The 15,489-nt window shown below is 63.4% G+C and overlaps 4 protein-coding genes across 4 annotated transcripts in view; 2 read left to right on the forward strand and 2 right to left on the reverse strand.

The window, feature by feature from the left end:
- TSLIG1 (tRNA splicing ligase complex subunit 1) overlaps positions 1-15,489 on the forward strand; it is a 179,928-nt gene that overhangs the window by 69,067 nt on the left and 95,372 nt on the right. The window lies entirely within an intron of this gene.
- Positions 1-15,489, reverse strand: part of RBBP4 (RB binding protein 4, chromatin remodeling factor) — a 136,575-nt gene that overhangs the window by 32,720 nt on the left and 88,366 nt on the right. The gene's annotated exons all lie outside the window — the stretch shown is intronic.
- Positions 595-2,595, forward strand: TMEM54 (transmembrane protein 54). Its single transcript, XM_086626251.1, has 6 exons — positions 595-607; positions 1,199-1,392; positions 1,721-1,780; positions 1,946-2,134; positions 2,213-2,347; positions 2,503-2,595. Exons 1-6 carry the CDS (start codon positions 595-597, stop codon positions 2,593-2,595), a joined length of 684 nt encoding a protein of 227 aa, XP_086482377.1.
- On the reverse strand, positions 3,401-4,934 carry HPCA (hippocalcin). Its single transcript, XM_086625870.1, has 3 exons — positions 4,557-4,934; positions 3,784-3,889; positions 3,401-3,498 (listed from the first exon to the last, which is right to left on the reverse strand). The coding sequence occupies exons 1-3, from the start codon at positions 4,932-4,934 to the stop codon at positions 3,401-3,403; spliced, it is 582 nt and encodes a 193-aa protein (XP_086481996.1).

Genomic DNA, 15,489 nt, shown 5'->3' on the forward strand with positions numbered 1-15,489 from the left:
TTCTGGGAAGTTGGCACCAGCCCTGACCCTTCTGCTTTTCCTTCTTTCTGCAGGTCCAGCCCTGGTACCTGACGGTGCTGCTCTCTGCCCAGTGGTCTGGAAGCATCGCACCCCGAGGGGCTGCCCCTTCCCAGCCCCTCACCCCTTGGCTTCAGACCTGTCTGCCTGCATCCCAGCCTGCGGCCATCGCTCCGGCATGAACTGACCTGGGCATGCCGGGGAGGTGGGGATGGGTGGGGAAGGGGGTGAGCAGCATGGCACGGCTTTTCGGCATGGCATGGCCCAGCCTGCTGTGGCACAGCCGCTGGCTCGGCAGCACGGGGAGCGTAGGGGTGGGGATAGGGCTGTGCTCCCCGTCAGTGGAGGCAGGTGAAGGTGGAGTTATCCCATTGTTTGTCTTGGGGAGCTGGTCCGACAGGAACTGGAGTAGCAGTGGGGTGCAGCAGGAGTGGCTCTGGTGGCCTGCTCATGCTCCTGCTCCTTCCCGGCCGCGTGGGGACCCTGATGGATCCAGCTGCCAACCCAGAGGCTGAGGGCAGGGCAGGACCTGGGGGCGTCGAGGGGCTCTGATGGCCTCATCCTGGTCCGGTGAAGATGTGCCAAGTGGGTGAGTCTGGGTCTGGCGTGGTGACTGCGACAGGAGGGTGCCCGAGCCCTGCCTGTGCTCCAGTGCTGCCCTCCTGCGGGGAAACTGAGGCAGGGAGGGAGGGGAGCCAAGGGGCTTGGATGGGGTCAGAGACAGAGCTGGGCTGAGCACCGGGGTGACAGTCGGTGTGTGAGGAGAGTGGCCCCAGGGTGGGTCCCAACAGGGGAACATCCCCGCGGCTGCCACGGTCACTTCTCAAAGTGCCGGGTGCCACGAGCCAGCACTGGCGCCCTCGTTTATGGGCAGCTGCTCTCCGCAGAGCTTCTGCATCACCTGGGGACCCCCAGCCCTACAAGGGATACCTGTCCCCACGGCCGCTGGCCCCACACCACCACGCTGGTCCCGGGAGAGCCGGCTGGAGCGGTGGTTTGCATACCTGGGCTGTTGGCGGCTGCCACCACATCACCTCCCACCTCATCCCTCCACCAGCACAGGGCACATACTCTGGGGCTGTCCCCAAACGCCCCGTGCCCTGCGCTGGGCATGGTACAAGGGTGGGAGGGATGGCTCGGTGCTGGCTGCCCCACACCGTGCAACCCCTCTCTGCCTCAGGCCACCTCCATCCCAGCAGCCACCAAAGGGTCTTCATGAAAACGGGCCTCATCCTCCTCATCATCGGGCACCTCAGCTTCATCACCAGTGCCCTCGTCCACGGCACCGTCCTCCGCTTCGTGGTCGACCCCGGGGACGCCGTGTCCCTGCAGTACGCCATTGCCAACACCGCCTCCGTCATCTCCGCGCTGCTGGTACCGCGGGGTGCAGGGTGGGAGGGGTACGGGGGGGCACGGAGGGGGAATGGGGTGCACCTGGGCTGGATGCAGATGTCTGCAGGAGATGGGATGCAGGCTGGACACTGCTCCGTCTCCCCTTCCCTGCTCTAAATAAGCCTTTAGCACAAAAACGCACAGGGAGTCGTTGCTGGGTGGAGGCTGGGGGACACAAAGTGCTGTACCCCATGATGCCAAATTTGCCGGATGAGCTTTTGGGGACAATGCCAACAGGGAAAGTGGACCAATGTCACTGGGGCAGATGGGTGTTGCGTGTCGCTGACACCCCCCACACATTTTCTTGCAGACCATCTCCTGCGGAATGGCTGCCCTGGCGCTGTCCCGCTGCCTCGCCCTCGCGCCCCTGGTAAGCTCCCGCAGCCCCTCGCCCAGCACCCGGCTCCAGCCGTCCCATGGAGCGTGCACAGCCGCCACGGCCCCTCGCTGGGGGGCTGTCCCCAGGGAGGGAGCCCGGCTGGGCGGCCGTGCACGGCCCTGCTCGCCACGCTGCCTCTTCCCTTGCCTCCCGCAGAAATGGGTGGTTTTTGCCCTGAGTGCCAGCAGCAGCCTGGGCTGCCTGTCCTGCCTGCTGGCGCTGGCCGTCTCCATCGGGCTGACGCTGGGCAGTCAGGGCCGGGTGCTGCTGGCCCCGTGCACCGTCACCGACGTCGCCCTCAGCCCAGTCTCCCGCGAGTGCCCCTTCGATCCCACCCGTGTCTATGTGAGTCCCCAGTGGGCTGGGGATGCCTGTCCTGGGGATGGGCGAAGCGTGGGGACCTGACACCCCATGTCCCCGCAGAGCTCCACGCTGTCCCTCTGGGCCATCTCCCTCCTGCTCCACTCGATGGAAATCATCTTCGGCACCCACTGCCTCCTGCTCATCATCGACCTCCTCCACCTCGGCCGCTGCTGCCGTGGGCCACACCGGGGGAAGGTGACTCCCAGTCCCAGGGCTCAGCACCGACCCATTCCCGTGCAGGGCTGGGACGGACCTGGCTGGGCTCGCGGGCTCAGGGATGGGGGTGACACTTGCCAACCCAAAGCTCTTGTCTCCTCAGTCTCATTCTCATCTTCCTCTCTCACTTGCAGGTCTCCCTGCAGGCAGCCCCTGCGGACAGCCCCGACCCTGGGCAGTGCCTGGGCTTGCTGAGGCTGGACAGTGTGGAAACTGCCCAGCTCTGAGCGAGGGCTGGGCTCCGACCCTGTGGATGTGTCCTGGGCAGCCCTGCCCCATCCCAGCACCCACACAGCCCTGCAACAGGACCTAGCCTGGCTGTCGGGTGGGCACTTCCCCTGGACACCACCAGCCAAGACATATGAGCCCATCCCCATGGCCTCGGGTCACCTGGGGCTGCAGTGAGGGAGGTGACTGAGCTGGATCCAGACCCTGCGAGGAAGAACTTTCCCCTCGGCATCGATGGCCCCTTTCCCACCACTGTCTGCACTGACACAAACTTTATTCTGCAGGTATCAAAAGACCAGAAGCGTGTCCCCTCCCCATGGCGCCGACCCGTGCGCTGGCCGTGGGGAAGGGGCTGGCCTGGCCCTGCGGCCGTGGCAGTGTGTGCATGCGTGGGGGGTGCTGGAGGGCCCCCGAGCCACCGGGTCTTTGTCCCCTGGACCATGTCCCCGTGCCCGCTGGACAGGCAGTGGTGGCTTCGCCACCCACCTTTCCCACTGGACTGGGTTGGCCCCTGCTCCCAGCTCCTGCTGCTGGGGGGGACTGTCCTTGCCAGGGCAGACCCTGCCGCCATCCTTCCCCAGTCAAGCCAGGGCAGGAGCCCCCCTGGCCATGGGGACCGTCCCCCCTGGGCTCCCGCTCCCCCAGCCTCAGCCGGGCTCCAGCTCTCTCCCCGCAAGGGTCCGTGGGGGCACGGCAGTGGGGACCGCAGGGCACGGGCAGGGGACAGAGGCAGTGACCAGCTGCAGGGTGAGGGGATGGCGTGGGGCCGTGGGGGAATGTGGGGGCTGTGGGGGTCCGCGGGGCTCAGAGCTGCGCGGCACCGCTGGGGTCACACTGCAGCAGGCGCACGATGGACGGGTCGCTCTTGGCACCTTTGATGAACTCCTCCAGCGAGAGCTTGCCTGCGGGGGGGGGACACGGCTCAGCCCAGCAGCCCCCACCCCGTCCCGAGTGCACAGATGGGACCAGAGACCTCCCGGCATGCACTGCCAACACCCACCCACCCGAGACGAGCACCCCTGGGGTGCACCCCCCCCAGCACACCGAGCCCCTCCAGCCGCCGCGGCTCCCCCCGGCCACACCGGCGGACATGAGCCATTTAATCAGCTCGCGTGCGGCTCCTCCTAAGACCCCCGGATTTAGCCATGAGACCTTTCCCTTAATCCCCTCCATCTCCTCTCATTTACCGTCATTATTAGTATCCATCTGTCGGAAGATTTTTTCCGTTCTTTTCTCGGGAGTCGATTCGTCTTCGGGCATGTTCATCACAGAGGAGACCATTTTGTAGATGGCCTGGGAGAGGGAGACGGGCATGAGGGTGGGTGCAAGGTGGGTGCCTGCCATCACCCACCCGAGACAGGGGATGGAGCTCTGGGCTTTGCTGCCCTGGGGAGCTTTACTCCCCGCACAGCCGGGGTGGGTGCAAGCAGCAGCCCCAGAGAAACACCCTGGCTTCAGGGGGTGGATGGCAGCTGCTCCTGCAGGGAGGAGATGCCCACCGAGATGTCACTGCCACGGCCTCGCCATTCACCTTCCCATGCCACTGGGCTGGGGTGTGGGCAAGGAGAGCATCTACCGTTGGTCTGCAACCAACACATCCCTCTGCCCCCAACACATCCCTCTGCCCCACAGTGCTCGGGGACGGCTGCGTGCACCCAGTCCTCCCCAGGAACACTGAGTGGGGCCAGCGGGAAGAGCCCTGGAATGGGGTGACAAAGGGATGTCCCCAGGACAGGGAAGGACCAGGGGATGCCCTGGGGTAGACTGATCCCTGCAGCCGCAGAGCTCAACGAGTGGCTCTCTGTAGACAGCAACAGGCTCCGTCCCAGGCACTGCCAAGCCCTGTACCGGGGGTAACGCAGGGTGCATGTCCCCAACCCGTCCTGATGGCCACCATCACGCCAGGGTGACACACACGACCACACACTAGGAGCCTCAGCGAGGCCAGGGAGCCCGGTACCTGCACGATCTCCAGCATCTCCTCCCGGCTGATGTAGCCGTTGCCATCCAGGTCGTACATGCTGAAGGCCCACATGAGCTTCTGCTCCAGCTTCCCACGGGAGGTGACGCTCAGGGCGATGATGAACTCTCGGAAATCGATGGTGCCGTCGCCATTGGTGTCAAAGGTGCGGAAGACGTGCTCGGCAAACTTGGAGGCATCGCCATAGGGGAAGAAGTTGGCGTAGATCTTCTTGAACTCCTCCACGTTGAGGATGCCGGAGGGACAGTCCTTTAGGAAGCCCTTGTACCAGCCCTGCAGCTCCAGGTCGGAGAATTCAGTGTTTTCCCGCAGATCCTGGAGCATCTCAGGGCGCAGTTTGCTGTTCTGCTTCCCCATGCCACTGGGATGCTCCGGCTGTCCTGGGGGACGAGTGCTGCAGTGGGGCAGGTGCCTGGCCTGGCTCGGGGGTTCTCTCTGAGCTACAGGAGGGAAGAGGGACAGGGCAGCGCTCCCTGGCAGCCCCCAGACACCCAGGCAGACGCTGATGCTGTCCCCTCCATCCCCACTGCCCTCTCTGAGCCGTCGGGGCCAGCCCCAGGGGCCACCCAACGCTGGGCAGCGCCAGCCCCCTTGCGTTTGCGTAATATGCCCTTATAGCTCATTTGCATAATATATAGGCGATATATAGCTGGCATCAGGAGGGTAGAGCAGCCTGAGGAGGAGAAGGGGCTGAGTTTGGCCCCCGCAGGGCGCGGGCTGGGGCTCTGGGTCCAGCCCAGCTTTGGGGCTGAACGGATCTGGGTCAGCTCCCTTGGAGGGAGGGTTATTTTTGGCTTCTCCGCTGCCTCCATTAATATTTGATGCCTCTGGCTGGCACTGGAGCCCCGGGGAGGGCCGGGGGCTGCAGGTCTTTGCTTGGGGCCTCCTCCCTGCTTTGGGGTGCCCACACCTCTGGGGGACCCAGCGCATGCCATCCCACCAGGGTGACCCCCGAGGAGCACAGAGGGGCTGGGAGGAGGTCATGGTGGGTGCCCAGCATCTGGCCATGTACCCAGGTCCTCACGCTGAGGGCTCTGGGGGGACCCTAACCTGCTGCCCCCACCCCAGGCTGTGTTTGACCCTTCTGTGGGGAGATGATGGGTTCAGGGGGCTTCATGGTGCCCGGGGGGCTTCAATGCCTCGAGCACCCATTGTCTTATCCAAAGTGGGGAGTGGGCCCAGCACCCCCAAACTCCCCTTCCTTCGGGATCACAGAGCAAACAGGACTCCCCAAGAAGAGTAGCCCAGTAAGGCTGGACTCCCCAGTTATGGGGGGCTAGGACCCCACAGTGTCTCTCCATCACCCCCCACCACTGCTCCATCCCCGCTCCAGCAGCCCGGGGAGAATCTGTGTGTCCCCACCCCAGGCAAGGGTCCCAGCCGGGGCCCCTCGGGGCTGCCGCGACCCTCAGCCCTGCTGCCCGGGGGGGGCTGTGTCCCCCTCCCCGCTGCCCGGGGCAGCTGCCGCCGCTGGGAGAGGAGCCCGCGGGGGGCTCAGCGCCCCGAGAGGGGTTTACAAGGACCCCGTCAAAGCGGGCATCTCCGGAGACGGGGGGTGGGCATCTCCGGAGACGGGGGGTGGGCACCCCCAGGGAAGAAACTCTCAGAGCGAGGGGGCTACAGGGGATTCCCTCCAAACCGGGCACCCCTGGAGAGAGGGGAGGTTGCCGGGGACACACCCAAGGAAAGATCCCCCCGGAGGAATGGATTACAGGACACCCCTGGAAAGACGGGGCGGGGCGGGAGGGGGGCACAGGGCACCCCCGGCGAAGCTGCAGCGGGCGGGGGGGGCTCTGCAGCCTCCAGCGGGGAGGGACGTGCCCGGGGGCTGGGTTCGTGCGGGTGCCCCGGTCCCCTCGGTCTCCCAGTGTCCCCCGATCCGCCCCCCTGGGTCCCCCCATCCCCGCCACCTCCTACCTGCCCGGGGACGAGCTGCCGCCGCCGCCGCCTCCGTGCGCCACCGCAGCCCGGGAGCGCCCGCCGGTAGTGCCCGCCGCAGCGCCTGGCTGCGGGGGGGCACCGGCACCGGGGGCACCGGCTTCGGGTGGGGCACTGGCAGCAGCGCCCCCCTTCCCTCCGGGATCCCCCGCCCACCCCGGGGCCTCACGCACCACCACCCACCCGGGACACTGCCCCACGCAGCTCCCTGCTGTGGGGCTGGGGGTGCAGCCATGAGAGACCCCCATTGCACTGGCGAGGGCTGAGGCAGCTCTGGGAGCATTGGGAGGTCTTGGGGGCACTGGGAGCACTGGGGCACTGGGGGCACTGGGAACATTGGGGGTATTGAGGGCACTGGGGGCACTGGGGACACACCAGCATTGCTACGTTGGCACACCAGACACAGGAGCCGGGGTCCCGAGCTGGCTGCAGACCCGGGCAGACACTCCGCGCTGCAACGTGCCCCCAGTCGGGTCTCCGAGCCAGGGGCTGAGGGGATCCCCCCCATGTGCCTCGGGCATCCCCAGCTCCGGGGCAAGGGCTTAGCCATCACCTTCCCGCTGGCCCAAGACGATGCCAAGCTGGGTGTTTTGGGGCTGGGAGGGGACATTTTGGGTTGAGTGTCCCCAGCACGCTGCTGGGGCCCGATGCGGTGTAGCATCACAGCACCCTCACTCCTTCCAGGGGCTGGAGCAAAGCGGCTTTCAGCAGCTGCTCCGAGCGCTGGGAAAAGGCTCCGGTGGAGACAGATGCTCGCTGCAAGGAGGTGCCACTCCCGGCAGGTTTTCCTGCGTTCCTGCACCAGCTCCATCCATTTGCAAAGCCCGGGACTGTTCAGCAATGCCACGGGGAGCAGATGGCAGGGGCAGATGGGAGGAAGAGGCACTCTCCTCCAAATTACACAAATAAATATGCATAAAGTGATTAAACCCACAGCCTTGTCACCGGTCTGGGGGGAACAGGGAAGAGACTGGGACGGCTGCTGCAGAACAGGGAGCTGAGGGGAAGGAAGGACCACTTGAGAGACCCAGGATGGGGCTAATTCACCCCAAAATCTGCTGGGCACTGAACTCAGTGAGGCTAAGGAGCTGTAGGTGCCCATTGAGGGAGACCTGGCACCTCCAGGCCTAAACCACCAAAACTAAGGGGCAGGAGACAGGGACCAGCCCTGATAAAGTGACCCAAATCCACAGGCACATTGTGGAACACCGAAGGGCAGCACTTGTCCGAACCGCGGCCGGGCCGGCGAGGGGACCCAGCCCGCGGTGCTGGTCCGTGAGGACCACGGGGACCTCACTGTACCCTGGGAACAAGCAGTTGTTAATAAAGGCAATATTGGTCCCATTGTGGGTTTTCCCCTTTTTTAAGAGCCTCGTGGTGGTACCATGTCCCTGCCTGTTCCTGGAGGACTCTGGAGGATCAGAGACCTGCACAGGCTCCTTCCTGCACCTTTCAGTGCTGAGCCTCCTCCTTGGCACTGCCACATCCCACCAACTCCTTCTCACCCTCCACATTGCAGCAGCCGTGTCCATAGCCCAGCCTGGCCAAGGGGCTGGTGGCTCCACGGGGCTGGGAACCCTATGTGGGGTCTGGGCAGGGATCTTTTGCAGGACCAACATCGAGGCCAAGGGGCTTTTTGGGACTGGGATGGGGCTGGAAACAAGGGAACTGGTGATGAGAGCTGCTGCAGTGGTGTTTTCCCTCGCATCCCATGTAGGAAAGATGATTGGAGAGGGGTGTGGAATGGGAACTGGAACTGGGGCCTTGGTGTGAGCAGAAAGGGGAAGAAAAAGAAGAGATTTGTGCCTTGGGGGCTGAAGGTGTCCTGAGGGGCTGGAGCTGGGCAGCCCAGCGATGCCCCCACACCCAGTGGTGCTGATGGTGATGCTGGGAGGAAGGACCAGGGCCCCCCGAAGGTGGGAGTGCCATTTCCCCTCCGATAATCTTCATATCTATTTTAATCCCCCTCTGCACGAGTGGCAGAGGGCACAACTGACGCAGGCTGATTTGAAAGCATCCCATTTCCGACTCAAACCCGGCCCTAAACCCACCTAATCCCCTGCGCCGGAGTGGATTGCAGGAGGGAGAGCGAGGATAATACAGGGCGCGGGGGGCACGGGCAGTGCCATCAAACACTGAGTGATTTACAGGGTCCCTGGGGTTGGGGGCAAATGACCCCCAGCCCATCCCCTCTGGCTCCTCATCCCCTCCACCTCAAAACTTGTGGTTTTTCGGCTCACAGCCCCCTCCATCTCCCCTTGGTCCCTGCAGCGGTGCCAGGCACACTGGCTCATGTTCCCACCAGCCGGTTTAGGGGCTCAGCTGTGTCATGGGGGGGAGCAGGACCACCCATGGGGGGTGTCAGAGCCCAAAACCAGCCAGGTCAGGGAGCAGGGCTGGCTCGGGGCTGGCTCCCACTGACCCCAGCCTTGTAGCTGAGCTGAGCCCCTGGCAGAGACGCTGCCAGGAGGACACCGAAATGGTCGCAGGCATCTTCATCACTGCCGGTGGGGAGAGACGTGGGGTGTTGGTGATGCCTCAGCTGGGAGATTCCCCCTCCTCTTCCTCCTCCAATTTCTTCTCCTCCTTCTTCTACTTCTCCTCCTCCTCCTGGGGATTTCTGCGGGAATTTCCTGCATTGGCATAGCACCGAGGCCTCACTGCAGCAGGGCAGCGTGGGATGGGGCTGCAGGGGAGACCTCGCACTCGAGGAGGGGGCACATCACCATGTCCCTGTACTCCAGCACAGAGGTGCATGGCACTGCACACACAGCAGGGCAGTGTGTGTTGGTGTCAGCTTTGGTGTGGCCCTGGCTGCCATCCCCAAGTGCTCGGGGTGCCCAGGGCTCACCATGCCACGCTGGGACCTTCAGGGGCTTTGATGATTTGGGCTCCAGCATCGCCCGCCCTGGCCTGGCCAGCCCCACGTGCCAGCGGGAGCATCCTCACACACAGAGGAGCCCAGGCATCGCCAGGGAGCTGTGGGTGCCCATGGGACTGTGCCCTAAGGAGAGTCAGTGCCCAGCAGACAAACAGGCACCATCCCTATGACCATCCCCACAGCCTGGCAGGGTGCTGGGACAAGCCGGGAGAGGAGATGGTGAAACAAGAGGGGCTCAGCCCCTGGCTGCATCAGCAAACCCAACCAGGGTCTTCCTGATACTCTGCAGATCCCTCCCCGTGGGCATGCACTGTTCCCGGAGCTTGTGCCCATCCCCACGCCATGCACGCTCCCGCGGAGGACATGGTGAAGGTAAGCGGAGCGCGGCGGGGGCGCGGGGCAGGGGCTGCAGGAATAGCCGAGGATTAAGAGCAAATGCCCAGATAATGAGGATCTTTGGTAAAAAGCCCATTTGTATAATTTAAGTCTGTAATAGGCTTCCTGGAATACAAAGCCCTTTGTGATGCCCGATCTCATCTGGATCAGGAGCCATTCGCTCGCTAAATCTTCACTTAGCGCTGCCGGGATGCGGGGCCGTTTCGTAACAGAGTGGCCCATCCACGTCCCCACATCCCTGTGATGCCCACGCTGCCGCCCTGGAGCACGTACAGCTCACCTTGGCCGGGCAGCCAAGGTCAGGGCTCCTGGGGACACGTGTCCTGGTCCCCATGGGGCACACACATGTTGGCACCTGGACACATGTGTTCAGCAGTGCCATCGCATGGAGCTGCGACATGTTTTGGCACAAACGGGTACCCTGGCAGCAGGGGCGGTGGCTGCAGCAGAGTGGAGGGGACAAAGACATCCCATGGGCATCTTGGTGCCCAGTTTTCCATGCCACCGTCCCTGGCAGGACCTGCAGAAGTACAAAACCCCGAGAGGTTTCCTCACCGTGGAGACACTTCGTCTCCATGTCCAGAGCATCACAGGGCTCCTCGAGCTGTGGCGGGAATGGCCCATGGCCAGGGGCTGCCCCAGCTCATCCTGCCCGGGGGTTTGGGCTGCAGGCAGGGGTGGCTGAGCTCTGCAGGGTGGCCAGGACGTGCCCAGGCCTGGCTGGGGGGGCTGCATCTCATCCCCACTGTGTCCTGCCATGGGGCTCAGGGGCTGCAGAGTTGGCATCACCGTACCGGGCAGCTCATGGCCACGTTGATGGGTAGTGGGACCGGAGTGCAGAATGGTGCTGGGGCGAGGGAGAGGATGCCCGGAGGGGTCCGGACCCAGTCTTGGCCCTTGTCTCCCGCCCTCCCCAAGGACCGGAGGGGTTAACCATCATCGCCACTGTCACCAGTGTCACCACTGTCACCAGTGTCACCAGTGCCACGGCCACGCACGAGCCCCGGGCTCCCTCTCGTGGCATCTCGCCCCATCTCATGGCGTGACCGATGAGCCACCGGGACTCGGGGGGGCGGCGGCAGTCGGGGAAGCAGGTCTGGGGGTCTGGTCGGGGGGCTCCGAGCCGGGGGGGCATTCCAAGCTGCGGGGGGCTCCGACTCGGGGGGGGCCACCCTGCCCCCCGCGGCCGTCCCCGCCGGGCCCCAGCCCCCTGCGGCAGGACCCCGGGGGTCGCGTCTGGGCGTGGGGCCGGGGTGGGGGTCCCCTCCCGGGGGGCCCGGAGGGATGGAGGAGGGGTCCCAGCTGCGGCCCCCCGGCGATACGCGGTGTCGGCAGGTGGCAGCAGCGGCCTTCGGCGACGCCGGTCTGCGGGCGGCACCCAGCACCCTGCCAGCCCGGCACCCAGCACCTCCCAGCACCCCCTGCACCCCCCAGTCTGGCACCCAGCACCCTCTGCATTCCCCCCAGCACCACCGTACACCCAGAACATACCCCTTCCATCTCGCAGCAAGCCCTGCACCCCACAGGACCCTGCCAGCCTGGCAGCCAGCACTCCCTGCTCTCTGCACAGCACCCCCTGCACCCTACATCACCCTCAGCACCCAGACAGCACCCACTGCACCCTGCTAGCGTGTCACTCAGCACTCCACAGCACCCCGCAGCACCCCACAGCAGCCCCTGCACCCCGCAGCATCCTGTACACCTCCCCACTGCCCACCACCACTCCTTGGCATCCCCCCGTGCAGGACCCCACACACCCAGCACGCTGTGCAGCACTCCCCCAGCCCCCCTGCAGCCCTGCTCCCCTTTGTAAGTGACCCTGCACTGTTCCCTCCGACATGCAGAGTCCCCCAGAGCACAGTGGCCCCCTGGCACACAGCATCCCCCTGTGGGTATCCACAGCTGGGCAGAAGCCCCTGGGAACTGGAGGGGTCAGAGGCTCTGGAGCTGTTCCTGGTGAGTAGCCATGTGGGTGATGGGCTGATGGGTGAGATGGGGTGCAGCACACCTTCACCCAGAGGGCTTGGGGTGCCACAGGGAGGTGCAGGTGATGATTGGGGCTGACTGAGCTGCTCCTGGGGAACAACTGTGGCTCTGGGGGCCGGGGCTGTGCCAGGGTCTCCTGGAGAGTAGCAATACAGGGTCCCATGGATCTGCCAACATCCATCTGTCCCACCATCATCCCCCGGGGACCCCAGGGCTGGGACTGTCCCTCTTTGGGGACACCAGGAGCATCTCCACACACCACATCCATTTCCCCCACAGGCTGCAGGGGAGGCAGCCCAGGCTAAAAAGAGCCCCATGCAACGGCCTCAGCCCCACAGCGCTGATTTAGGGACAGTTTTCCCTGTTGCAGGGACACGGTATCGGTGCTCAGCCCCTGCCAGAGCCCAGCCCAGCGTATTTAGGGTGACGTGGGACAGGATAGGCACCTGGCACAAGGAGGACGACGGCTGGTGGCCTCCCAGATGTCCGTCTGGTGATGCGAGAAGGAAGAGGAGCGACTAAGTGCGTAATTAGAGCTGTGACTTAATTGGCACACCGGGACGTGCAATGGGTGCATGTGACTTGAATAGTGATGTGCTGGTATGGGCTGGGGAGGCAGAGGAGGCTCCACACCGCACAGGGATGCGACAGGAGCCCAGAGGTGACCAGGGTGGGCCAGGACACCCCGAAAGGCCTTGCCCGGTGGTGGGAAAGGAGAGGGGACAGGGAACAGATGAGGGCAGCGTGGGCTGCCCTGTGCACCTGGGGGCAGTCGGGACCTGAGCCCCTGGAGGGGACCTCAGCACAGTGGCCATGTCCTGCGGGACCTGCCAAGGATAGAAGACATCACAGGGCTGGAAAAGAACAAATATTTCCCCTTTATTTGGAAAGAGGGAGAGGAAAAACTAGGGAATTACGATGTTAACTGTGTTCAGCCTCTGGAAAAATACCAGAACACATCAAAAACCCTCTGTGGGAGCCTGGGAGGTAGTGAGGTGATGGGGACCAGCCCTCTCACATCTGCCAGGAGCAACTGGGGCAAAACACTGGCTGTTCCATGTGCTGCAGCCTGGCCTTGGCTCGCTGTCGGCACAGGACAGGGTCCAGCCCAGGCAGCACCTTCCTCAGGCCAACTGGGCAGTCCGGCTGCAGGGAGTTACTGGTTTTGTGTGACTGCCTCTCCATCTCACAGCTGCCAGGGGCTTTGGGGCTCCCCGTACGGAGGGAAATGCTGCTGCCAGCAGCATGATGGTGCATCCTGCTGCAACCTCGGCTTTGCATTTTTGCCGGCAGCTGGAGCTGGTTCAGCTGCATCTGCCTTGGAGCTGAGGGTTTGTGGTCCTACTCCGGGTGTGCAGCCCACCGAGGCAGCACCAGCAGCAGCCTGGCATGCAATGGAATCTCCTGCCCAGCCTCGTGCTCCGGTGAGGGGAGGCCCAGGGGAAGCAGGAGCCCAGCCTGCAGCCACCCCTGCTCACCCAGCCTGGCCACACGTGGCTGGATTTGGAGTGGGCACCGAGCTCAGCGCAGGCTGCTCTGGTTGAGCCCCCCGCCAGCCCAAGGCTCCCGCTCCTCCCCAGCACCTTCTCTGCTGCCGAACTGATGAAATGTTAATCTACTGCCAGGCAGGAGATGAAAGGGAGGCACCACAGGCGCTTCCCTGGGAAGCAGCCAGCTGCAGCCGAGTGCCCCAGCACTGCGATGGGCTGTGGTGCGGGTACGGCCCCGGCACCGAGACACAGATGCCATGCTGGGAATTATCATCATCTCAGGCTGAGAACAGGGAGTGTTGGAATGGCACAGGGCTGGGATTTGGCAGGACAGGGTTGTCTCCTGGCTCTGGCAGAGACTTTTTGGGTCTCCCTTGGGCAATGGGTGTCCATCACTTCTCTGGGAAGGGGCTGTGGTTCATGGGGAGACACTGGGAGCTCGGCAGGATCTCCTCTCATGAGGGGACCCCTCAGCTGAGGCATCTCTCACTGTGATCCACAAGCACAACCACAGTCTGTGTGCATGGCCGCAAGGTCCCCAGCACCGCTGCGGGAAGATGTGGGAGAGGAAGGCGGCAGAGGTTCCCAATGCCAAGCCTCTCACTGCAGATTCACTCCCTGTTTTGTCCGGCACGGCTCTGTTGATGCCGCTGGCGCAGAGCGGAGAGAAACCACCAGTCCACAAACCAAACCACAGAGACCAGGCTCGGCGTAACCGAGAGGACCCCACTGATGCTCCCAGGAGCCCACGGGCCACATTGTGCTCCCAGGCAGGCGGCAGTGAATAAATACCACCAGACAGACGGTGGTGTACTTGTACTTCTGTACTTGAAGACCAGGTTCGAGAACATCTGAGGAACTTGAAGGTGCACAAGTCCATGGGACCTGATGAGATCCATCCGCGGGTCCTGAAGGAACTGGCGGATGAAGTTGCCAAGCCACTGGCTATTGTATTCGAGAAGTCGTGGCGGTCTGGCGAGGTCCCCGATGACTGGAAGAGAGGGAACATAACCCCCATTTTTAAAAAGGGGAACAAGGAGGACCCGGGCAACTACAGACCGGTCAGCCTCACCTCTGTGCCTGGCAAGGTCATGGAGCAGATTCTCCTGGGAACCATGCTAAGGCACATGGAGAGCAAGGAGGTGGTGGGTGACAGCCAACACGGCTTCACCAAAGGCAGATCGTGCCTGACCAACTTGGTGGCCTTTTACGATGGGGTGACAACATCGGTGGACAAGGGTCGACCAACGGATGTCATCTACTTGGACTTGTGCAAAGCTTTTGACACTGTCCCGCACGACATTCTTCTCTCTAAACTAGAGAGTCATGGGTTTGATGGATGGACCACTCGGTGGATAAGGAATTGGCTCAATGGCCGCACTCAGAGAGTAGTGGTCAACGGCTCAATGTCCAAGTGGAGACCGGTCACGAGTGGCGTCCCTCAGGGGTCCGTGTTGGGCCCGGCCCTCTTCAACATCTTTGTCGGTGACGTGGACAGTGGCATGGAGTGCACCCTCAGCAAGTTCGCCGATGACACCAAGCTGTGTGGTGCCGTCGACACGCTGGAAGGGAGGGATGCCATCCAGAGGGACCTCGACAGGCTGGAGAGGTGGGCCCGTACCAACCTCATGAAGTTTAACCAGGCCAAATGCAAGGTCCTACATCTGGGTCGTGGCAATCCCAGGCATAAATACAGACTGGGTGGTGAATGGATCGACAGCAGCCCTGAGGAGAAGGACTTGGGAGTACTGGTGGACGAGAAGCTCAATATGAGCCGGCAATGTGCTCTTGCGGCCCAGAAGGCCAACCGCGTCCTGGGCTGCATCAAGAGGAGCGTGGCCAGCAGGTCGAGGGAGGTGATTCTCCCCCTCTACTCTGCCCTCGTGAGACCTCACTTGGAGTACTGCGTCCAGTTCTGGAGTCCCCAACATAAGAAGGACATGGACCAGTTGGAGAGGGTCCAGAGGAGGGCCACGAAGATGATAAGAGGGCTGGAGCACCTTTCCTATGAGGACAGGCTGAAAGAGTTGGGGCTGTTCAGCCTGGAGAAGAGGAGGCTCCGGGGTGACCTTATAGCGGTCTTCCAGTACCTCAAGGGGGCCTACAGGAAAGATGGGGAGAGGCTGTTCAGGAGGGCCAGTTATGATAGGACAAGGGGTAACGGTTTTAAAATAGAGGGAGGTAGGTTCAGGTTGGATATTAGGAAAAAATTTTTTACCAT

The sequence above is a fragment of the Tauraco erythrolophus genome, chromosome 24 (genome assembly GCF_009769465.1).
Source record: "Tauraco erythrolophus isolate bTauEry1 chromosome 24, bTauEry1.pri, whole genome shotgun sequence".
Taxonomy (NCBI): domain Eukaryota; kingdom Metazoa; phylum Chordata; class Aves; order Musophagiformes; family Musophagidae; genus Tauraco; species Tauraco erythrolophus.